Source organism: Doryrhamphus excisus, chromosome 7, assembly GCF_030265055.1.
Source record: "Doryrhamphus excisus isolate RoL2022-K1 chromosome 7, RoL_Dexc_1.0, whole genome shotgun sequence".
Classification (NCBI taxonomy): Eukaryota; Metazoa; Chordata; class Actinopteri; order Syngnathiformes; family Syngnathidae; genus Doryrhamphus; species Doryrhamphus excisus.
In genome coordinates this window covers 19,671,596-19,697,242 of record NC_080472.1, presented here as the reverse complement: position 1 = coordinate 19,697,242, position 25,647 = coordinate 19,671,596, and the positions used below count along the sequence as shown (strand labels likewise).

The 25,647-nt window shown below is 42.5% G+C and overlaps 1 protein-coding gene across 1 annotated transcript in view; it reads right to left on the bottom strand.

Moving 5' to 3' along the window:
- Positions 1-25,647, bottom strand: part of exoc4 (exocyst complex component 4) — a 108,212-nt gene that overhangs the window by 80,737 nt on the left and 1,828 nt on the right. The window contains exons 4-8 of the mRNA XM_058077159.1: positions 23,852-24,048; positions 22,949-23,058; positions 20,611-20,708; positions 20,381-20,535; positions 17,267-17,447 (exon numbers count right to left, since the gene is read on the bottom strand). Coding sequence (XP_057933142.1) covers positions 17,267-17,447; positions 20,381-20,535; positions 20,611-20,708; positions 22,949-23,058; positions 23,852-24,048 — 741 coding nt within the window. The remainder of the gene's footprint in view (positions 1-17,266; positions 17,448-20,380; positions 20,536-20,610; positions 20,709-22,948; positions 23,059-23,851; positions 24,049-25,647) is intronic.

The following is a 25,647-nucleotide window of genomic DNA, read 5'->3' as shown; positions in this document are numbered from 1 at the left end:
AGGGACGTTATAGGACATCCTTGGCACTTTCTAAACTTGAGGCTCTCTTGCTAGGTGCTAGCATGATAACTGTTAGCATGTTAGCATTTAAGCTAATTCACTCATGTTTAAAGGCAAATACACACATGGCATGATGTAGGGAGGTTATAGGACAACCTTGGCACTTTCTAAACTTGAGGCTCTCTTGCTAGGTGCTAGCATAATGATTGTTAGCATGTTAGCATTTAAGCTAATTTACTCAAGTTTAAAGGCAATTACACACTTGGCATGATGTGGGGACACTATGGGACTGCATCAACTTTTTCCGTACTTGAGGCTTTCTTGCTAGGTGCTACCGCGGTAGCCGTTGGCGCACCGGGCCCGAGGTTCACAGCACAGGTGGCCAGTCCATCAAAATTTCCGCGGGAATTTTCTAGTTATTATTATATCTTAATCTTCCCTTTTTTGCGCGCGTAATGCGGCCAAAACCGCAAGAAGGACCCCCACACATGTTACACCGTCGGAATCGTGACGCTCGGGACTACAGCGGTATTTATTTTTTGGAACGTTTTGTGTAACCATGGCGACGCTATTAACCGAAACGTTCAAAAATGGGCCAGTTGATTAGGTACAGAATTCTATTTTTAGAACAGCCGCATTCCAGAGAAAACGAGAATTTACAGACATTTCACAGCCTTGTAGCTCAGCCATACGGCCACGTAGAAACGTGGTTGATGGCTCATTTTTTAGATAAACTTCTGAACTCTCTCTGTGGCTAATAGCTAATTGTTAGCATGTTAGCATGTTAGCATTTAAGCTAATTTACTCATGTCTAAAGGCAAATACACATATGAAATGGTGTAGGGAGGTTATAGGACAACCTTGGCACTTTCTAAACTTGAGGCTCTCTTGCTAGGTGCTAGCATAATGATTGTTAGCATGTTAGCATTTAAGCTAATTTACTCACGTTTAAAGGCAAAAACACACATGACATGATGTGGGGAGGTTATAGGACAACCTTGGTAGTTTCTAAACTTGAGGCTGTCTTGCTAGGTGCTAGCATGTTAGCCGTTAGCATGGTAGCATTTAAGCTAATTTACTCATGTCTAAAGGCAAATACACACATGGCATGATGTAGGGAGGTTATAGGACAACCTTGGCACTTTGTAAACTTGAAACTCTCTTGCTAGGTGCTAGCATGTTAGCCGTTAGCGTGTTAGCATTTAAGCTAATTTACTCATGTCTAAATGCAAATACACACATGACATGATGTAGGGAGGTTATAGGACAACCTTGGCACTTTCTAAACTTGAGGGTCTCTTGCTAGGTGCTAGCATGATGACTTTTAGCATGTTAGCATTTAAGCTAATTTGCTCATGTTTAAAGGCAAATACACACATGCATGATGCAGGGACGTTATAGGACATCCTTTGCACTTTCTAAACTTGAGGCTCTCTTGCTAGGTGCTAGCATAATGACTGTTAGCGTGTTAGCATATAAGCTAATTTACTCACGTTTAAAGGCAAATACACAAATGGCATGATGTGGGGAGGTTATAGGACAACCTTGGCAGTTTCTAAACTTAAGGCCCTCTTGCTAGGTGCTAGCATGGTAGCCGTTAGCATGTTAGCATTTAAGCTAATTTACTCATGTCTACAGGCAAATGCACACATGACATGATGTAGGGAGGTTATAGGACAACCTTGGCACTTTCTAAACTTGAGGCTCTCTTGCTAGGTGCTAGCATAATGACTGTTAGCATGTTAGCATTTAAGCTAATTTACTCATGTCTAAAGGCAAATACACACATGGCATGATGTAGGGAGGTTATAGGACAACCTTGGCACTTTCTAAACTTGAGGCTCTCTTGCTAGGTGCTAGCATGACGACTGTTAGCATGTTAGAATTTAAGCTAATTTACTCACATTTGAAGGCAAATACACACATGGCATGATATAGGGAGGTTATAGGACAACCTTGGCACTTTCTAAACTTGAGGCTCTCTTGCTAGGTGCTAGCATGATGACTGTTAGCATGTTAGCATTTAAGCTAATTTACTCACATTTAAAGGCAAATACACACATGGCATGATGTCGGGAGGTTATAGGACAACCTTGGCACTTTCTAAACTTGAGGCTCTCTTGCTAGGTGCTAGCATGATAACTGTTAGCATGTTAACATTTAAGCTAATTTACTCACGTTTAAAGGCAAATACACACATGGCATGATATAGAGAGGTTATAGGACAACCTTTGTAGTTTCTAAACTTGAGGCCATCTTGCTAGGTGCTAGCAGGGTAGCCGTTAGCATGTTAGCATTTAAGCTAATTTACTCAAGTTTAAAGGCAAATACACATATGGCATGATGTAGGGAGGTTATAGGACAACCTTGGCACTTTCTAAAGTTGAGGCCCTCTTGCTAGGTGCTAGCATGACGACTGTTAGCATGTTAGCATTTAAGCTAATTTACTCACATTTAAAGGCAAATACACACATGGCATGATGTAGGGAGGTTATAGGACAACCTTGGCACTTTCTAAACTTGAGGCTCTCTTGCTAGGTGCTAGCATGGTAGCCGTTAGCATGTCAACATTTAAGCTAATTTACTCATGTTTAAAGGCAAATACACACATGGCATGATGTAGGGAGATTATAGGACAACCTTGGCACTTTTTAAACTTGAGGCTCTGTTGCTAGGTGCTAGCATGACGACTGTTAGCATGTTAGCATTTAAGCTAATTAACTCACATTTAAAGGCAAATACACACATGGCATGATGTAGGGATGTTATAGGACAAACTTTGTAGTTTCTAAACTTGAGACCATCTTGCTAGGTGCTAGCAGGGTAGCCGTTAGCATGTTAGCATTTAAGCTAATTTAGTCATGTCTAAAGGAAAATACACACATGGCATGATGTGGGGACACTGTAGGACTGCCCCAAACTTTTCAGGACCTGAGGCTGTTTTGCTACGTGTTAGCACGGTAGCCATTAGCATGTTAGCATTTAAGCTAATTTACTCATGTCTTCAGGCAAATACACATATGGCATGGTGTAGGGAGGTTATAGGACAACCTTGGCACTTTCTAAACTTGAGGCTCTCTTGCTAGGTGCTAGCATAACGATTGTTAGCATGTTAGCATTTAAGCTAATTTACTCATGTTTAAATGCAAATACACACATGACATGATGTGGGGAGGTTATAGGACCACCTTGGCACTTTCTCAACTTGATGCTCTCTTGCTAGGAGCTAGCATGGTAGCCGTTAGCATGTTAGCATTTAAGCTAATTTACTCATGTCTAAAGGCAAATACACACATGGCATGATGTAGGGAGGTTATAGGACAACCTTGGCACTTTCTAAACTTGAGGCTCTCTTGCTAGGTGCTAGCATAATGATTGTTAGCATGTTAGCATTTAAGCTAATTTACTCACTTTAAAGGCAAATACACACATGGTATGATGTAGGGAGGTGATAGGACAACCTTGACACTTTCTAAACTTGGGACTCTCTTGCTAGGTGCTAGCATGATGACTGTTAGCATGTTAGCATTTAAGCTAATTTGCTCACGTTTAAAGGCAAATACACACATGCATGATGCAGGGACGTCATAGGACATCCTTGGCAGTTTCTAAACTTAAGGCTGTCTTGCTAGGTGCTAGCAAGTTAGCATTTAAGCTAATTTAGTCATGTCTAAAGGCAAATACACACATGGCATGATGTAGGGAGGTTATAGGACAACCTTGGCACTTTCTAAACTTGAGGCTCTCTTGCTAGGTGCTAGCATAATGATTGTTAGCATGTTAGAATTTAAGCTAATTTACTCAAGTTTAAAGGCAATTACACACTTGGCATGATGTGGGGACACTATGGGACTGCATCAACTTTTTCCGTACTTGAGGCTTTCTTGCTAGGTGCTACCGCGGTAGTCGTTGGCCCACCGGGCCCGAGGTTCACAGCACAGGTGGCCAGTCCATCAAAATTTCCGCGGGAATTTTCTAGTTATTTTTTTTATTCTTATATCTTAATCTTCCACTTTTTGCGCGCGTAATGCGGCCAAAACCGCAAGAAGGACCCCCACACATGTTACACCGCCGGAAACGTGGCGCTCGGGACTACAGCGGTATTTAGTTTTTGGAAAGTTTTGTGTAACCATGGTGACGCTATTAACGAAAACGTTAAAAAATGGGCCACTTGATTAGGGAATCGCTGTTCTATTTTTAGAACAGCACATAGAAAACGAGAATTTACAGACTTTTCACAGCCTTTTAGCTCAGCCATACGGCCACGTAGAAACGTGATTGATGGCTCATTTTTGAGATAAACGTCTGAACACTCTCTGTGGCTAAATGCTAATTGCTAGCATGTTAGCATGTTAGCATTTAAGCTAATTTACTCATGTCTAAAGGCAAATACACACATGGCATGATGTAGGGAGGTCATAGGACAACCTTGGCAGTTTCTAAACTTGAGGCTCTCTTGCTAGGTGCTAGCATGTTAGCCGTTAGCATGTTAGCATTTTAGCTAATTTACTCATGACTAAAGGCAAATACACACATGGCATGATGTAGGGAGGTTATAGGACAACCTTGGCACTTTCTAAACTTGAGGCTCTCTTGCTAGGTGCTAGCATGACGACTGTTAGCATGTTAGCATTTAAGCTAATTTACTCACATTGAAGGCAAATACACACATGGCATGATATAGGGAGGTTATAGGACAACCTTGGCACTTTCTAAACTTGAGGCTCTCTTGCTAGGTGCTAGCATGGTAGCCGTTAGCATATTATCATTTAAACTAATTTACTCATGTCTAAAGGCAAATACACACATGGCATGATGTAGGGAGGTTATAGGACAACCTTGGCAGTTTCTAAACTTGAGGCTGTCTTGCTAGGTGCTAGCATGTTAGCCGTTAGCATGTTAGCATTTAAGCTAATTTACTAATGTCTAAAGGCAAATACACACATGGCATGATGTAGGGAGGTTATAGGACAACCTTGGCACTCTCTAAACTTGGGACTCTCTTGCTAGGTGCTAGCATGATGACTGTTAGCATGTTAGCATTTAAGCTAATTTGCTTATGTTTAAAGGCAAATACACACATGGCATGATGCAGGGACGTTATAGGACAACCTTGGCAGTTTCTAAACTTGAGGCTCTCTTGCTAGGTGCTAGCATGTTAGCCGGTAGCATGTTAGCATTTAAGCTAATTTGCTCATGTCTAAAGGCAAATACACACATGGCATGATGTAGGGAGGTTATAGGACAACCTTGGCACTTTCTAAACTTGGGACTCTCTTGCTAGGTGCTAGCATGATGGCTGTTAGCATGTTAGCATTTAAGCTAATTTGCTAATGTTTAAAGGCAAATACACACATATATGATGCAGGGACGTTATAGGACATCCTTGGCAGTCTCTAAACTTGAGGCTGTCTTGCTAGGTGCTAGCATGTTAGCCGTTAGCATGTTAGCATTTAAGCTAATTTACTCATGTCTAAAGGCAAATACACACAAGGCATGATGTAGGGAGTTTATAGGACAACCTTGGCACTTTCTAAACTTGAGGCCCTCTTGCTAGTTGCTAGCATGGTAGCCGTTAGCATGTTAGCATTTAAGCCAATTTACTTATGTCTACAGGCAAATTCACACATGGCATGATGTAGGGAGGTTATAGGACAACCTTGGCACTTTCTAAACTTGAGGCCCTCTTGCTAGGTGCTAGCATGATGACTGTTAGCATGTTAGCATTTAAGCTACTTTGCTCATGTTTAAAGGCAAATTAACACATGCATGATGCAGGGACGTTATAGGACATCCTTGGCACTTTCTAAACTTGAGGCTCTCTTGCTAGGTGCTAGCATAATGCCTGTTAGCATGTTAGCATTTAAGCTAATTTACTCATGTCTACAGGCAAATACACACATGGCATGGTGTAGGGATGTTACAGGACAACCTTGGCACTTTCTAAAGTTGAGGTTCTCTTGCTAGGTGCTAGCATGATAACTGTTAGCATGTTAGCATTTAAGCTAATTTACTCATGCCTAAAGGCTACTAAGCACATGTCATGATGTGGGGAGGTTATAGGACAACCTTGGTACTTTCTAAACTTGAGGCCCTCTTGCTAGGTGCTAGCATGATGACTGTTAGCATGTTAGCATTTTAGCTAATTTACTCATGTCTACAGGAAAATACACACATGGCATGATGTGGGGACACTGTAGGACTGCCCCAAACTTTTCAGGACCTGAGGCTGTTTTGCTATGTGTTAGCAAGGTAGCCGTTAGCATGTTAGCATTTTAGCTAATTTACTCAAGTTTAAAGGCAAATACACACTTGGCATGATGTGGGGACACTATGGGACTGCATCAACCTTTTCCGCACTTGAGGCTTTCTTGCTAGGTGCTACCGCGGTAGCCGTTGGCACACCGGGCCCGAGGTTCACAGCACAGGTGGCCAGTCCATCAAAATTTCCGCGGGAATTTTCTAGTTATGGACTGGCTCAGTAGCCAGCCCATATTGTTATTCCTTGTGGTGTTTACCAATTTTTATTATGGACTGGCTCAGTAGCCAGCCCATAGACTGCTACTTGCAGTAGCAGTCTATGGGCTGGCTACTGAGCCAGCCCATATTGTTATTGCTGTTTAGTTATTATTCCGTATATCTTAATCTTCCACTTTTTGCGCGCGTAATGCGGCCAAAACCGCAAGAAGGACCCCCACACATGTTACACCGCCGGAAACGTGGCACTCGGGACTACAGCGGTATTTAATTTTTGGAAAGTTTTGTGTAACCATGGCGACGCTATTAACGAAAACGTTAAAAAATGGGCCACTTGATTAGGGAATCGCTGTTCTATTTTTAGAACAGCACATAGAAAACGAGAATTTACAGACTTTTCACAGCCTTTTAGCTCAGCCATACGGCCACGTAGAAACGTGATTGATGGCTCATTTTTGAGATAAACGTCTGAACTCTCTCTGTGGCTAAATGCTAATTGCTAGCATGTTAGCATGTTAGCATTTAAGCTAATTTACTCATGTCTAAAGGCAAATACACACATGGCATGATGTAGGGAGGTCATAGGACAACCTTGGCAGTTTCTAAACTTGAGGCTCTCTTGCTAGGTGCTAGCATGTTAGCCGTTAGCATGTTAGCATTTAAGCTAATTTACTCATGTCTAAAGGCAAATACACACATGGCATGATGTAGGGAGGTTATAGGACAACCTTGGCACTTTCTAAACTTGAGGCTCTCTTGCTAGGTGCTAGCATGATAACTGTTAGCATGTTAGCCTTTAAGCTAATTTACTCACGTTTAAAGGCAAATACACACATGGCATGATATAGGGAGGTTATAGGACAACCTTGGCACTTTCTAAACTTGAAACCCTCTTGCTAGGTGCTAACATGGTAGCCGTTAGCATGTTAGCATTTAAGCTAATTTACTCATGTCTTCAGGCAAATACACATATGGCATGGTGTAGGGAGGTTATAGGACAACCTTGGCACTTTCTAAACTTGAGGCTGTCTTGCTAGGTGCTAGCATAATGATTGTTAGCATGTTAGCATTTAAGCTAATTTACTCACGTTTAAAGGTAAATATACACATGACATGATGTGGGGAGGTTATAGTACAACCTTGGTAGTTTCTAAACTTGAGGCTGTCTTGCTAGGTGCTAGCATGTTAGCCGTTAGCATGTTAGCATTTAAGCTAATTTACTCATGTCTAAAGGCAAATACACACATGGCATGATGTAGGGAGGTTATAGGACAACCTTGGCACTTTCTAAACTTGGGACTCTCTTGCTAGGTGCTAGCATGATGACTGTTAGCATGTTAGCATTTAAGCTAATTTGCTCATGTTTAAAGGCAAATACACATATGCATGATGCAGGGACATTATAGGACATCCTTGGCAGTTTCTAAACTTGAGGCTGTCTTGCTAGGTGGTAGCATGTTAGCCGTTTGCATGTTAGCATTTAAGCTAATTTACTCATGTCTAAAGGCAAATACACACATGGCATGATGTAGGGAGGTTATAGGACAACCTTGGCACTTTCTAAACTTGAGGCCCTCTTGCTAGGTGCTAGCATGATAACTGTTAGCATGTTAGCATTTAAGCTAATTTACTCACGTTTAAAGGCATATACACACATGGCATGATGTAGGGAGGTTATAGGACAACCTTGGCACTTTCTAAACTTGAGGCTCTCTTGCTAGGTGCTAGCATAATGATTGTTAGCATGTTAGCATTTAAGCTAATTTATTCACGTTTAAAGGCAAATACACACATGCATGATGCAGGGACGTCATAGGACATCCTTGGCAGTTTCTAAACTTAAGGCTGTCTTGCTAGGTGCTAGCATGTTAGCAATTAAGCTAATTTACTCATGTCTAAAGGCAAATACACAAATGGCATGATGTAGGGAGGTTATAGGACAACCTTGGCACTTTCTAAACTTGAGGCTCTCTTGCTAGGTGCTAGCATGATAACTGTTAGCATGTTAGCATTTAAGCTAATTTACTCATGTTTAAAGGCAAATACACACATGGCATGATGTAGGGAGGTTATAGGACAACCTTGGCACTTTCTCAACTTGATGTTGTCTTGCTAGGTGCTAGCATGGTAGCCGTTAGCATGTTAGCATTTTAGCTAATTTACTTATATCTTCAGGCAAAAACACATATGGCATGGTGTAGGGAGGTTATAGGACAACCTTGGCACTTTCTAAACTTGAGGCTCTCTTGCTAGGTGCTAGCATAATGATTGTTAGCATGTTAGCATTTAAGCTAATTTACTCACGTTTAAAGGTAAATACACACATGGCAAGATATAGGGAGGTTATAGGACAACCTTGACACTTTCTAAACTTGAAACCCTCTTGCTAGGTGCTAGCATATTAGCCGTTAGCATGTTAGCATTTAACCTAATTTACTCATGTCTAAAGGCAAATACACACATGGCATGATGTAGGGAGGTTATAGGACAACCTTGGCACTTTCTAAACTTGGGACTCTCTTGCTAGGTGCTAGCATGATGACTGTTAGCATGTTAGCATTTAAGCTAATTTGCTCATGTTTAAAGGCAAATTAACACATGCATGATGCAGGGACGTTATAGGACATCCTTGGCAGTTTCTAAACTTGAGGCTGTCTTGCTAGGTGCTAGTATGTTAGCCGTTAGCATGTTAGCATTTAAGCTAATTTACTCATGTCTAAAGGCAAATACACACATGGCATGATGTAGGGAGGTTATAGGACAACCTTGGCACTTTCTAAACTTGAGGGTCTCTTGCTAGGTGCTAGCATGATAACTTTTAGCATGTTAGCATTTAAGCTAATTTACTCACGTTTAAAGGCAAATACACACATGGCATGATGTAGGGAGGTTATAGGACAACCTTGGCACTTTCTAAATTTGAAACCCTCTTGCTAGGTGCTAACATGGTAGCCGTTAGCGTGTTAGCATTTAAGCTAATTTACTCATGTCTAAAGGCAAATACACACATGGCATGATGTAGGGAGGTTATAGGACAACCTTGGCACTTTCTCAACTTGATGCTCTCTTGCTAGGTGCTAAAATGTTAGCCGTTAGCATGTTAGCATTTAAGCTAATTTACTCATGTCTTCAGGCAAATACACATATGGCATGGTGTAGGGAGGTTATAGGACAACCTTGGTACTTTCTAAACTTGAGGCTGTCTTGCTAGGTGCTAGCATAATGATTGTGAGCATGTTAGCATTTAAGCTAATTTACTCACGTTTAAAGGCAAATACACACTTGGCATGATGTGGGGACACTATGGGACTGCATCAACCTTTTCCGTACTTGAGGCTTTCTTGCTAGGTGCTACCGCGGTAGCCGTTGGCGCACCGGGCCCGAGGTTCACAGCACAGGTGGCCAGTCCATCAAAATTTCCGCGGGAATTTTCTAGTTATTCTTATATCTTAATCTTCCACTTTTTGTGCGCGTAATGCGGCCAAAACCGCAAGAAGGACCCCCACACATGTTACACCGTCGGAATCGTGACGCTCGGGACTACAGCGGTATTTATTTTTTGGAACGTTTCGTGTAACCATGGCGACGCTATTCGCGATAGAAAAAAAAATCGGCCACTAGATTAGGTACACCATTCTATTTTTAGAACAGCCGCATTCCAGAGAAAACGAGAATTTACAGACTTTTCACAGCCTTGTAGCTCAGCCATACGACCACGTAGAAACGTGGTTGATGGCTAATTTTTTAGATAAACTTCTGAACTCTCTCTGTGGCTAAATGCTAATTGCTAGCATGTTAGCATGTTAGCATTTAAGCTAATTTACTCATGTTTAAAGGCAAATACACCCATGGCATGATGCAGGGAGGTTCTAGGACAACCTTGGCAGTTTCTAAACTTGAGGCTCTCTTGCTAGGTGCTAGCATGGACCCGTTAGCATGTTAGCATTTAAGCTAATTTACTCATGTCGAAAGGCAAATACACACATGGCATGATGTAGGGAGGTTATAGGACAACCTTGGCACTTTCTAAACTTGAGGCTCTCTTGCTAGGTGCTAGCATGATAACTGTTAGCATGTTAGCATTTAAGCTAATTTACTCACGTTTAAAGGCAAATACACACATGGCATGATGTAGGGAGGTTATAGGACAACCTTGGCACTTTCTAAACTTGAGGGTCTCTTGCTAGGTGCTAGCATGATAACTGTCAGCATGTTAGCATTTAAGCTAATTTACTCACGTTTAAAGGCAAATACACACATGGCATGATATAGGGAGGTTGAAGGACAACCTTGGCACTTTGTAAACTTGAAACTCTCTTGCTAGGTGCTAGCATGTTAGCCGTTAGCGTGTTAGCATTTAAGCTAATTTACTCATGTCTAAATGCAAATACACACATGACATGATGTAGGGAGGTTATAGGACAACCTTGGCACTTTCTAAACTTGAGGGTCTCTTGCTAGGTGCTAGCATGATGACTGTTAGCATGTTAGCATTTAAGCTAATTTGCTCATGTTTAAAGGCAAATACACACATGCATGATGCAGGGACGTTATAGGACATCCTTGGCACTTTCTAAACTTGAGGCTCTCTTGCTAGGTGCTAGCATAATGACTGTTAGCGTGTTAGCATATAAGCTAATTTACTCACGTTTAAAGGCAAATACACACATGACATGATGTAGGGAGGTTATAGGACAACCTTGGTAGTTTCTAAACTTAAGGCCCTCTTGCTAGGTGCTAGCATGTTAGCCGTTAGCATGTTAGCATTTAAGCTAATTTACTCACGTCTAAAGGCAAATACACACTTGGCATGATGTAGGGAGGTTATAGGACAACCTTGGCACTTTCTAAACTTGAGGGTCTCTTGCTAGGTGCTAGCATGATAACTGTTAGCATGTTAGCATTTAAGCTAATTTACTCACGTTTAAAGGCAAATACACACATGGCATGATATAGGGAGGTTGAAGGACAACCTTGGCACTTTGTAAACTTGAAACTCTCTTGCTAGGTGCTAGCATGTTAGCCGTTAGCGTGTTAGCATTTAAGCTAATTTACTCATGTCTAAATGCAAATACACACATGACATGATGTAGGGAGGTTATAGGACAACCTTGGCACTTTCTAAACTTGAGGGTCTCTTGCTAGGTGCTAGCATGATGACTGTTAGCATGTTAGCATTTAAGCTAATTTGCTCATGTTTAAAGGCAAATACACACATCCATGATGCAGGGACGTTATAGGACATCCTTGGCACTTTCTAAACTTGAGGCTCTCTTGCTAGGTGCTAGCATAATGACTGTTAGCGTGTTAGCATATAAGCTAATTTACTCACGTTTAAAGGCAAATACACACATGGCATGATGTGGGGAGGTTATAGGACAACCTTGGCAGTTTCTAAACTTAAGGCCCTCTTGCTAGGTGCTAGCATGGTAGCCGTTAGCATGGTAGCATTTAAGCTAATTTACTCATGTCTACAGGCAAATGCACACATGACATGATGTAGGGAGGTTATAGGAAACCTTGGCACTTTATAAACTTGGGACTCTCTTGCTAGGTGCTAGCATGATGACTGTTAGCATGTTAGCATTTAAGCTAATTTGCTCATGTTTAAAGGCAAATATACACATGACATGATGTGGGGAGGTTATAGGACAACCTTGGTAGTTTCTAAACTTGAGGCTGTCTTGCTAGGTGCTAGCATGTTAGCCGTTAGCATGTTAGCATTTAAGCTAATTTACTCATGTCTAAAGGCAAATACACACATGGCATGATGTAGGGAGGTTATAGGACAACCTTGGCACTTTCTCAACTTGATGCTCTCTTGCTAGGTGCTAGCATGGTAGCCGTTAGCATGTTAGCATTTAAGCTAATTTACTCATGTCTTCAGGCAAATACACATATGGCATGGTGTAGGGAGGTTATAGGACAACCTTGGCACTTTCTAAACTTGAGGCTCTCTTGCTAGGTGCTAGCATAATGATTGTTAGCATGTTAACATTTAAGCTAATTTACTCACGTTTAAAGGCAAATACACACATGACATGATGTGGGGAGGTTATAGGACAACCTTGGCACTTTCTCATCTTGATGCTATCTTGCTAGGTGCTAGCATGGTAGCCGTTAGCATGTTAGCATTTAAGCTAATTTACTCATGTCTTCAGGCAAATACACATATGGCATGGTGTAGGGAGGTTATAGGACAACCTTGGCACTTTCTAGACTTGAGGCTCTCTTGCTAGGTGCTAGCTTAATGGTTGTTAGCATGTTAGCATTTAAGCTAATTTACTCACGTTTAAAGGCAAATACACACATGACATGATGTGGGGAGGTTATAGGACAACCTTGGCACTTTCTCAATTTGATGCTCTCTTGCTAGGTGCTAGCATGGTAGCCGTTAGCATGTTAGCATTTAAGCTAATTTACTCATGTCTTCTGGCAAATACACATATGGCATGGTGTAGGGAGGTTATAGGACAACCTTGGCACTTTCTAAACTTGAGGCTCTCTTGCTAGGTGCTAGCATGACGACTGTTAGCATGTTAACATTTAAGCTAATTTACTCATATTTAAAGGCAAATACACACATGGCATGATGTAGGGAGGTTATAGGACAACCTTGGCACTTTCTAAACTTGAGGCTCTCTTGCTAGGTGCTAGCATAATGATTGTTAGCATGTTAGCATTTAAGCTAATTTACTCATGTCTAAAGGCAAATACACACATGGCATGATGTAGGGAGGTTATAGGACAACCTTGGCACTTTCTATACTTGAGGCTCTCTTCCTAGGTGCTAGCATGATAACTGTTAGCATGTTAGCATTTAAGCTAATTTACTCACGTTTAAAGGCAAATACACACATGGCATGATGTAGGAAGGTTATAGGACAACCTTGGCAATTTCTAAACTTGAGGCTCTCTTGCTAGGTGCTAGCATAATGATTGTTAGCATGTTAGCACTTAGCTCATTTACTCAAGTTTAAAGGCAATTACACACTTGGCATGATGTGGGGACACTATGGGACTGCATCAACTTTTTCCGTACTTGAGGCTTTCTTGCTAGGTGCTACCGCGATAGCCGTTGGCCCACCGGGCCCGAGGTTCACAGCACAGGTGGCCAGTCCATCAAAATTTCCGCGGGAATTTTCTAGTTATTATTATATCTTAATCTTCCCTTTTTTGCGCGCGTAATGCGGCCAAAACCGCAAGAAGGACCCCCACACATGTTACACCGTCGGAATCGTGACGCTCGGGACTACAGCGGTATTTATTTTTTGCAACGTTTTGTGTAACCATGGCGACGCTATTAACCGAAACGTTCAAAAATGGGCCAGTTGATTAGGTACAGAATTCTATTTTTAGAACAGCCGCATTCCAGAGAAAACGAGAATTTACAGACATTTCACAGCCTTGTAGCTCAGCCATACGGCCACGTAGAAACGTGGTTGATGGCTCATTTTTTAGATAAACTTCTGAACTCTCTCTGTGGCTAAATGCTAATTGTTAGCATGTTAGCATGTTAGCATTTAAGCTAATTTACTCATGTTTAAAGGCAAATACACCCATGGCATGATGCAGGGAGGTTCTAGGACAACCTTGGCAGTTTCTAAACTTGAGGCTCTCTTGCTAGGTGCTAGCATGGACCCGTTAGCATGTTAGCATTTAAGCTAATTTTCTCACGTTTAAAGGCAATTGCACACATGGCATGATGTAGGGAGGTTATAGGACAACCTTAGCAGTTTCTAAACTTGAGGCTCTCTTGCTAGGTGCTAGCATGGTAGCCGTTAGCATGTTAGCATTTAAGCTAATTTACTCATGTCTAAAGGCAAATACACATATGAAATGGTGTAGGGAGGTTATAGGACAACCTTGGCACTTTCTAAACTTGAGGCTCTCTTGCTAGGTGCTAGCATAATGATTGTTAGCATGTTAGCATTTAAGCTAATTTACTCACGTTTAAAGGCAAATACACACATGACATGATGTGGGGAGGTTATAGGACAACCTTGGTAGTTTCTAAACTTGAGGCTGTCTTGCTAGGTGCTAGCATGTTAGCCGTTAGCATGTTAACATTTAAGCTAATTTACTCATGTCTAAAGGCAAATACACACATGGCATGATGTAGGGAGGTTATAGGACAACCTTGGCACTTTCTAAACTTGAGGGTCTCTTGCTAGGTGCTAGCATGATAACTGTTAGCATGTTAGCATTTAAGCTAATTTACTCACGTTTAAAGGCAAATACACACATGGCATGATATAGGGAGGTTGAAGGACAACCTTGGCACTTTGTAAACTTGAAACTCTCTTGCTAGGTGCTAGCATGTTAGCCGTTAGCATGTTAGCATTTAAGCTAATTTACTCATGGCTAAATGCAAATACACACATGACATGATGTAGGGAGGTTATAGGACAACCTTGGCACTTTCTAAACTTGAGGGTCTCTTGCTAGGTGCTAGCATGATGACTTTTAGCATGTTAGCATTTAAGCTAATTTGCTCATGTTTAAAGGCAAATACACACATGCATGATGCAGGGACGTTATAGGACATCCTTGGCACTTTCTAAACTTGAGGCTCTCTTGCTAGGTGCTAGCATAATGACTGTTAGCGTGTTAGCATATAAGCTAATTTACTCACGTTTAAAGGCAAATACACAAATGGCATGATGTGGGGAGGTTATAGGACAACCTTGGCAGTTTCTAAACTTAAGGCCCTCTTGCTAGGTGCTAGCATGGTAGCCGTTAGCATGTTAGCATTTAAGCTAATTTACTCATGTCTACAGGCAAATGCACACATGACATGATGTAGGGAGGTTATAGGACAACCTTGGCACTTTCTAAACTTGAGGCTCTCTTGCTAGGTGCTAGCATAATGACTGTTAGCGTGTTAGCATTTAAGCTAATTTACTCATGTCTAAAGGCAAATACACACATGGCATGATGTAGGGAGGTTATAGGACAACCTTGGCACTTTCTCAACTTGATGCTCTCTTGCTAGGTGCTAGCATGGTAGCCGTTAGCATGTTAGCATTTAAGCTAATTTACTCATGTCTAAAGGCAAATACACACATGGCATGATGTAGGGAGGTTATAGGACAACCTTGGCACTTTCTAAACTTGAGGCTCTCTTGCTAGGTGCTAGCATAATGATTGTTAGCATGTTAGCATATAAGCTAATTTACTCACATTTAAAGGCAAATACACACATGGCATGATGTAGGGAGGTGATAGGACAACCTTGGCACTTTCTAAACTTGGGACTCTCTTGCTAGGTGCTAGCATGATGACTGTTAGCATGTTAGCATTTAAGCTAATTTGCTCAAGTTTAAAGGCAAATACACACATGCATGATGCAGGGACGTCATAGGACATCCTTGGCAGTTTCTAAACTTAAGGCTGTCTTGCTAGGTGCTAGCATGTTAGCATTTAAGCTAATTTACTCATGTCTAAAGGCAAATACACACATGGCATGATGTAGGGAGGTTATAGGACAACCTTGGCACTTTCTAAACTTGAGGCTCTCTTGCTAGGTGCTAGCATGATAACTGTTAGCATGTTAGCATTTAAGCTAATTTACTCAAGTTTAAAGGCAAATACACACATGGCATGATGTAGGGAGGTTATAGGACAACCTTGGCACTTTCTAAACTTGAGGCTCTCTTGCTAGGTGCTAGCATAATGATTGTTAGCATGTTAGCATTTAAGCTAATTTACTCAAGTTTAAAGGCAATTACACACTTGGCATGATGTGGGGACACTATGGGACTGCATCAACTTTTTCTGTACTTGAAGCTTTCTTGCTAGGTGCTACCGCGGTAGCCGTTGGCGCACCGGGCCCGAGGTTCACAGCACAGGTGGCCAGTCCATCAAAATTTCCGCGGGAATTTTCTAGTTACTATTTATTATTTTATTGATATATGAAAACAATTAATTACTAGGGGGGTACCTAGCATTAAAGAAAATATTTGTTCACTTCCTGCTTTCCCAATATGGTTTAAGGTTTTATTTATTTATTTTGAATTTTTCCCTCACGTACCGAAGTATGAAGTGGTATGACCATACAATGACATAATTGTACATACAATTGTAATCTGATGCACATTCAAATTAAATAAAACTAATACCATTACCATTACTCATTGGAGCGTATTCGTACCTACAAAACGTCCTAAACTGAGTACCACTTGTAGTACACTACAGAAGAAACTCTCATTTCAAGAAGAGACATTCATGGCGCAACAACAGGTGTAGGGAATTAACACCCCCTCCTTAAAAAAAACAAGGAAAACTAACTAATTAGGACACACGCCACACACAAACACATACAGTTGAGAGTTAATGCGATTGCCACTCATTCCCCGATGAGCTTGGCCATAGGTCAGTGCAACATCTGCTTGGACAGCAAGAAGCCTGCATAAAGAGCTACCAATTAGAGAAGCTCCAATGAATCCAAGCGCTAACTTTATTTATTTTTTTGCCTGCAAATTCTGACAGATTGAATGCCATCTTATGCTGCCCTTTTCTCTTTACTGATTAATGTGAAGAGTTTGGTCGTGGCGTGGATGAAAAACCAAAACGCTTGAGACTACGCCAGGCAAAAAAAATGGATATATTAAAACAATTACACATGTAAGCGTATTAATACAATAAATGGATTTGAAAAATTAGCTATGTATTATTCTCATGTTATTAAGCAATATAATTAATTCAGCCTTGGGAGAGCCAAGCCGGTTAATTTTTGATTTCACCTTTGCTCCAGACAACTTTTTAATATTCCCGTGTCGCATCTGACCTGCAGCACCGTCTGGATCTTGGCGGACACGTCAGCCTGCTCGTACAGCTTGATGCCCTCTTCGTGGGCGCCGGCGGGGCACTGCACGGCGATCCGCTGCAGGTGAGCCAGCACCACGCTATGCGCCTGCGCCACCGCCTTGAACTTGTCAAAGAGGAGCTCCAGCAGCTCCAACAGCAGCCTGGGGAGGGAGCCAGAGAGCAGTTTGATGGGTGAGATGCTCCAATAGACATAAGACATGCACTTCCACATTTCTGCATGGACTTGAAGAAGTACAACAACACCAACGTTGGAGCTCCTGTCATTAGTTCTAAAAGGCTGCCGTTGATGAGGAGAGCAAAACCAAAGCCAGAGTGACCTCCTACTTGATCCGTCATCTGCGCTCATGCTTTCAAACAGACTTCCTGTTGTCCTACACAAGGACCAAGCTTTCCAACACAGGTTCCATTAGCTGAGGCTACTTGAAGACCGAGTCGAGCCATGCTAGTGAGTGCCCACTTAGTGGAGATATTCAATCCATTAGAAATAGTTTGGCTGGCTCTGGTACTCCGCTTTGACCTTCACTTCCATCAAACGGCTGCAAACACCCAAAGAAATTGCAATAGAAAGAAGCTAACGATTAGCATTAAGATAATGTAAGCAATGGCTAAACATAACATCCGAATTATACATTCATTCATTTTCTACCGCTCACGAGGGTCGTGGGTGTGCTGGAGCCTATGCCAGCTGTCTTCAGGCAAGAGGCGGGGTACACCCTGGACTGGTGGCCAGCCAATCACAGGGCACATATAGACAAACAACCATTCACACTCACATTCATACCTATTCATACCGGGGAGAACATGCATACTCCACACAGAGATGGCCGAGGGTGGAATTGAACTCGGGTCTCCTAGCTGTGAGGCCTGTGTGCCAACCACACAACCACCATTCAGCCCCCACTCTAATATAATTCATTCATTCATTTTCTACCGCTTCTCCTCACAAGGGTTGCTGGAGCCTATCCCAGCTGTCTTCGGGCGAGAGGCGGGGTACACCCTGGACTGGTGGCCAGCCAATCACAGGGCACATCTAGACAAACAACCATTCACACTCACACATTCATACCTATGGACAATTTGAAGTCGCCAATTAACCTAGCATGTTTTTGGAGTCCCCGGGGAGAACATGCAACTCCACACAGAGACGTCCGAGGGTGGAATTGAACTCGGGTCTCCTGGTTGTGAGGCCTGTGTGCCAACCACTTGTTGGCACACTCGTCTGGCTTTATCAACAGGACAACGCTGCACTTCACACCCTGGATCTTCCCCTCATCTAAATCCAATGGAGAACATTTGGGGACGGATGGCAAGGGTGGATGCCCTCCATGAAGCATTCCCAAATAAATCATTTAGGACCCAAAATTTATGAGACTCATTTCAATGATGATGTAAACTTCTGACCGCGACTGTGTTTGTAATAGCTGTAAATTGCAGTGTTCAGTAAAAACACCATGGTTCCCTACGAGTACTACACCGGCTGGAGTTTCCATGGCAACACGGCTCCACTTTAAGTGGAAGTGAACACGAGGAGAAACTGGATGTGTTTGCACCCAATGCAGGCAACATGTGAGCGCACGTGCAAATGCGGTGTTAAAGAACACACACGGGGCATTCGAACAGAGCAACATGGCCGCCTAATGCGTTGAGGTCAGAGGGGATTTCGTGGGGAAACGAGGCCAGCATCCCTGACAGGAGGCGAGACGCTGCTCTTAAATGGTTCGGGATCGCTGGACTGAGACATGCGGCTTCCACGGAAGACGTCGGACGACTGCAGGAACCTGCAGGCGGCGACGTGAGCGCACTTAAGATGCGGTGTATCGCCCCGGGGGGAAATTGTTAGGGCGTGTCAAAGCGTGACTCGCCAGGGTTTGAAGTGTGTTTTCATGGCCGGTGACGGGTTAGTGTGTTTGATGACTATGAACGTATCGCTTCCTTTTTCCCCACAAAGGCGATATCAAGAAAAAAGCAATTAGCAATAACGATGCAACATTGTGCTCAACACATAATTGGCCCCTGCCTAGATAATTAATAATAAGTTGTAACTACACATTATATTTTTATAATTATAAAATTATTATTATTATACTATATATAATTATTATTATTGTATGTGATATATTCATTCATTCATTCATTTTCTACCGCTTATCCTCACGGGGGGGGGGGGGGTGCTGGCGCCTATCCCAGCTGTCTTCGGGCGAGAGGCGGGGTACACCCTGGACTGGTGGCCAGCCAATCACAGGGCACATACACACAAACAACCATAATTGATCACATTATATTATTATATTATTATATTATTATATTATTATATTATTATATTATTATATTATTATATTATTATATTATTATATTATTATATTATTATATTATTATATTATTATATTATTATATTAGTATATTATTATATTATTATATTATCACTATATCATATCATTACATCATTATATTATATTATTATATTATATATAGTATATATATGTAATTTAAAAAAAATAAAATTATTATTATTATTATATTATTACTATATCTAATTATTATATCTAATTATATATATATAATTTTTTACAATTATTTTTCTAATTATTCATTTCAGTTTGTTTTGGGTGTAAAACAAAAAAATACTGTATATAAAATATAATAAAAAAATAAAACAGCAAAATCTGAAAAATCTGCAGTAATTTTTAAGAGTCAATAAGTTGTAATCTAACCAAAAAAAAGTGGTATGTTTCATGAGAATAATAAAAAAAAGTCATTTTAGTATATTGTCATTACAAAGAGAAAACACTTTTTTGGGAAGTCATACTATCATGAAAAATTAACAAAATAATTAATAAAATTGTGAAATTTGTTGCAAGTCTGAGTCCATGGTTCTCACCCGGAAAAGGTTGGAGTGCTATCTCTGGGTAGGGCGTACCGATTGACTTCTGATGCAGATTTAGATGAACGTGCGTATTGCAGAACATAGTTTTACTTCCATTGCAGGCAGTTAGTACAAGGAGCTGATGCACTTAAATGCTCTGCAATGTGCATTACCGCCACCTACAGTACCGGAGTCGCACATCAAGAATACCTTGGTTGGCTCTCATGAGCCAGGTTTTCTCCTCTCTGATAGGCGTGGTCCGCTATCTGTGTGGTGGACCTCTTTGCTATTTGCTTGAGCTCAGGTTCCAGTCGCTCCATGATGGCTTTGATGGTTTCTGGGATCTTCTTCAGCTTGGCCAGAGCCTACGGGAGAGAGCCGCTCATCAGCTCAGAGCAAAGAATCTTCTAGCGGCCAATAAGAGGTGTAACTGCATGTACCTTTATAAGGATGCCCATGAACTCCGCACTGTTCTCCTCCGGGTCAATCTCAGGGAGGTCTGCTTGGTTCTCACGTGCATCTTGTTGAAGCTCCCGCACTGGAGGGGATACAAGTGTAGGTTTAGGCAAAAATAATTTCAGGTAATAAAAGATAAAAAAATGCTCCGTGGTGGTTTATTTGCACATCAGCAGCTGCTGCACCACCAAAACGCCAAATAAGAAGAAATGCTATCTCAGGCACTTGGAACACCCCTTTATTGTCTTGCAAATGTGATTGTTCCGCTCAGATGTTTCCTAAAGCTACAGCTTAATAACCAATCCAAGCAGAAAAACATAACCAAATTAGCGGCCAAATTGAGAGCAAGCGAGGCTCCAATTTTCACCAGAATAGGCGTCCCAATAGCCCCCCACCTCCCCCAAAAGCACATTAGGGAGACTTAATGTTTATGACAAGTAAATGGACTTTGGGTGTCGTCCCTCTGCCCTGTTTTCAGCTGCACTTTGCGTAATAATTATGACAGTTAGCAGCAACAAATGAGGTGCTCTAATGCTATTAGGCAAAATGGCCACTCTTAAGCCACTAAGGAGGCGGGCTGCTGCGCTGCTGGACCGCAGCTGTTAGCGCACCGTGTTAGCGCATCAGCACTTTACGGCCTCAAGGCCCGTTAATTGCTGGTGTCTGAATAATTTAGGAAAACCTGCGGTTTGGCTTCCGCGTAACAACTGGTTGAAAAGTTGGTGACGTGAGAAAAAAAAAAAAAAAGCAATGACAGGAAATGCGAGCCTGGGAAAAAAAAAAAGTCCCTGCACATCGGCATTATCCGCATTATCGGCATCAGCTACCAATCCGAGCGCTACAAATGCGTGGCTACCAACCCCCTGCTACGATGACAGCGACGCGCTATGACAAACGACACAGATAAAGGCGGACAAGATGATTATGATGTTGGGGAGGGGGAAGGTACATTACCATGGCGGCTGAGGATGTTGTGACAGGGGGGGGGAGAGATGGCGTGCGCTGGAAATGAGGCAAACTTCCTACACTTTGCACATGCAACAGCCCATAATGACATGCAAATGTCTGGAAGCTGCATCGATGCTAATGACTTCATTATCATTAATATGAGCGCGGTGCCAACAAAACTGAGATCACACCCTACGCTCCACACGGCAGACCGTGCGCACTGGCGGTTACGTCGGTGCACATTTACCGTATCTCACAAAAAGTGACTACGACACTACACACTACACACACGACACATTTCAGCATGCATTTTTATTTACTTTGTTTTACTTTCAATTAGTCAGTGTATCGGCTGTACGGTGGTCGGGTGGTTAGCGCATGGACCTCACAGCTAGGAGACTTTGTGAAGTTTGACTGTTCTCCGTGTGCATGCGTGGGTTTTCTCCAGGTACTCCGGTTTCCTCCCACATTCCAAAAACATGCTAGGTTAATTTTTTTTCTCCGGTTTCCGGGTTTTTCCGGTTCCGGGTTTTCTTCGGTTTCCTCTCACATTCCAAAAACATGCTAGGTTAATTGGCGACTCCAAATTGTCCATAGGTATGAATGTGAGTGTGAATGGTTGTTTGTCTATATGTGCCCTGTGATTGGCTGGCTGGCCACCAGTCCAGGGTGTACCCCGCCTCTCACCCGAAGACAGCTGGGATAGGCTCCAGCACCCCTGTGACCCTCGTGAGGATTAGCGGTAGAAAATTAATGAATTTTACAACCTTTTGAAATAGTAATGTGGCTGCACGGTGGACCAGTGGTTAGCGCGCAGAACTCACAGCTAGGAGACCCGAGTTCAATCCCACTCTCGTCCATCTCTGTGTGGAGTTTGCATGTTCTCCCCGTGCATGCGTGGGTTTTCTCCGGGTACTCCGGTTTCCTCCCACATTCCAAAAACATGCTAGGTTAATTGGCGACTGGCAACCAGTCCAGGGTGTACCCCGCCTCCCGAAGACAGCTGGGATAGGCTCCAGCACCCCCGCAACCATCGTGAGGATAAGCGGTATGAATGAATGAATGAATGAAAATGAGTCATGAGCAGCAAGATAATTGTGTCAAGCATGATGGGGGTACAGTCATGATGTGGGGCTGCATGAATGAAATACTTTGGGCCGTATTCAAACACTTGGCGGGCCGCATGTGGCCCCCGGGCCGTAGTTTGCCCAACCCCTGGTTTAGACCCATTGTCTAAGTTGTTTAAACAATAACGGCAGTCATTTTCAACGGATAGCAAATAATATAATATAATGCCCAGCAGTATACTGACTGCAGTATACTCATAAAATACTTGTGAGCTATTCACTGTGTACAGTTTATTTTAATGCATACCGCTGCTTGATCCTGGCGTGCTGAACTGCGATGAATCCAGATGTTTTCGTGGCGTGGAAAGGCCGCTGATGTCCAACGCCGGCATGGGAGATGTATCTTTGTTCACAGAGCTGACACACACAAAAAAAAAAAAATCCAATGAGTCTCGTACAGGAAGTGGCAAGCTTCCATTACAAAAACAAACCCACGGTACTGTTTAACCCCTGTGGGCGGAATGACTGCTGCCTCCCAATGAGCTGTTTATCCCGCCTTAAGCTGGAGGTGGGAGCAATTTAGACCCTTAAAAGTGTGGCGGGTGTGAACACAGCGTGCCTGCTAAGTGAGTGGGCTGTATGAGGGGTTGGGTTTGTTGTTAGTGGCAACCCAATGCACGGGGACCTGTCACCGCCCGACCCGCTGTAATAAATCACTGTAACTTGCTGACCCACTGCCGCCTTAATTACTGCACACACACACACACACATACACTCATACACACACCTTAACATGATCGTGTAAACAAAACTAAGTAAGTAATAAGTTTCAGCGTCACAAGCAGGGAATAAGAAACTAGTTGAAAATTGAAAATGATCCCACATCTGAGGCTTTGAATATTTTATTTCCGCAGCCTATAATGCAAAATATATGGAAATAAAGCAACAAGTCACAGCAGCTCTAATTGCTTTTCTTTGCTGGTAATTGGTCAGGAAATAAGCGGCAACTTGCACCCGTTTGTTTGAGAAATGTGAGAACTTATAATGAGGCGGTCACAACTTTGCTGAAGGATATTTTTTTGACCTAAAAGAGCAAAGAAAAAAGGGGTTTTAACACCTCAGATGAAATAAACAGGATTTGTCTTTAAATGCTGTCTCTATCTGTTGTGTCTCTAACGGGTGCGGCTAGCAGTCGTGCGCGTCTTATTACCCGGGAAGGCGTGCCGCATTCTTGTCCCGGTCCTTCTTGTGTCCCAGGCGACTGGTGGACTTGATGTAGAGGTGCCGGTGCAGCTCGTCGATGAGGACCAGGTGGATGTTGAGCTTCTTGCTGTGCAGCTCCAGACGTAGGTCGCTCAGGCCCTCGACCTGCAGCAGGGGACCCTCCAGGGACTCCACGGCGGAAACCTGCACAGGGACAACACTAACATCTCATCGAACATCGAGAAATAAGTGGTTGGTTGGGTCACTGAGAATACTGTAATGACCCGATCTCTGTGAATGCACCTGACGTTCTTGTCTACGCTATATGCTTGCTAAGTTGCCGTGAGGTGCGTGCCATGTTGCTGGGCAATGGTCGAGCTTGCATCGATGAAGGACATTGAGTGGAGACTTAATGTGCGGTGCGTCCTACACACAGCTGCAGATATCCGTTGGAGAAGAGCGTCCGACCACAACACTTCCCCTTCCCAACGCCCATGCTCCAGGACAAGTAGGCGGCAAGATCCCCTTCAACGTCATATGTGAATTCTCTTCAAAAAATGGTAACAGTGCAGAGCGGCCAAGAGTAGTCCTAGAGACATTGTTCGTTATTTTGGGGGTTTGGTACCCCCAAAAGGGGTGACCATCAGCGGGTGGTCGAAGAAAGGGACTGAAGATGGCCAACACTGTATGTACAGAGGCACAATAATCCTCTGGGTGGTGATAATGGGAGAAACATTGCTCTCAACCAACTCTGCCCTTACCCCGGGCCCCGAATCCCGGACCACAACAATGCCCATGCTCCAGGACAAGCAGGCGGCAAGATCCCCTTGAACGTCATATGTGAATTCTCTTCAAAAAAATTTTAACGGTGCCAAGCAGCCAAGACTAGTCCGAGAGACATTGTTTGTTGTTTTGGGGGTTTTGTACCCCCTTATTGTAAAATTACTATTTTCTTGTACACTGAATATTACTTTTTGGTAAACTCTAGTTGAACTTAAGATGGCTACAAGACCTGATTGTTAAACAAAAAATGCTAACGGTGCCGGGTGGCCAAGACTAGTCTGAGAGACATTGTTTGTTGTTTTGGGGGTTTTGTACCCCCCTATTGTAAAATTACTATTTTCTTGTACACTGAATATGACTTTTTGGTAAACTCTAGTTGAACTTAAAATGGCTACAAGACCTGATTGTTAAACAAAAAATGGTAACGGTGCCGGGTGGCCAAGACTAGTCCGAGAGACATGGTTTGTTGTTTTGGGGGTTTTGTACCCCCCTATTGTAAAATTACTATTTTCTTGTACACTGAATATGACTTTTTGGTAAACTCTAGTTGAACTTAAGATGGCTACAAGACCTGATTGTTAAACAAAAAATGGTAACGGTGCCGAGTGGCCAAGACTAGTCCGAGAGACATTGTTTGTTGTTTTGGGGGTTTTGTACCCCCCTATTGTAAATTACTATTTTCTTGTACTTAATATGACTTTTTGGTAAACTTTAGTTGAACTTAAGAGGGCTACAAGACCTGATTGTTACACAAGATGTGTTTGGAGTCCAAGATGTTCTACCAAAATACTTAGGTCCAGTCAAAAGGTATGACCAGATAAGGACTGAATTCTGGAAATCCACGTCATTGCTATTGTTAATGAGGTCTATATAAGTGCTGTATTAAATAAACACGAGGACCCTTTTCCTATAACTGCAGAGGTGGTTTGTGTTGCGTTACTTGCCAACATCAGCACATATGGATCGGATTTGTGTACCACGGGATACCTGATTCATTGTCCTCTATGAAGCCATCAATAA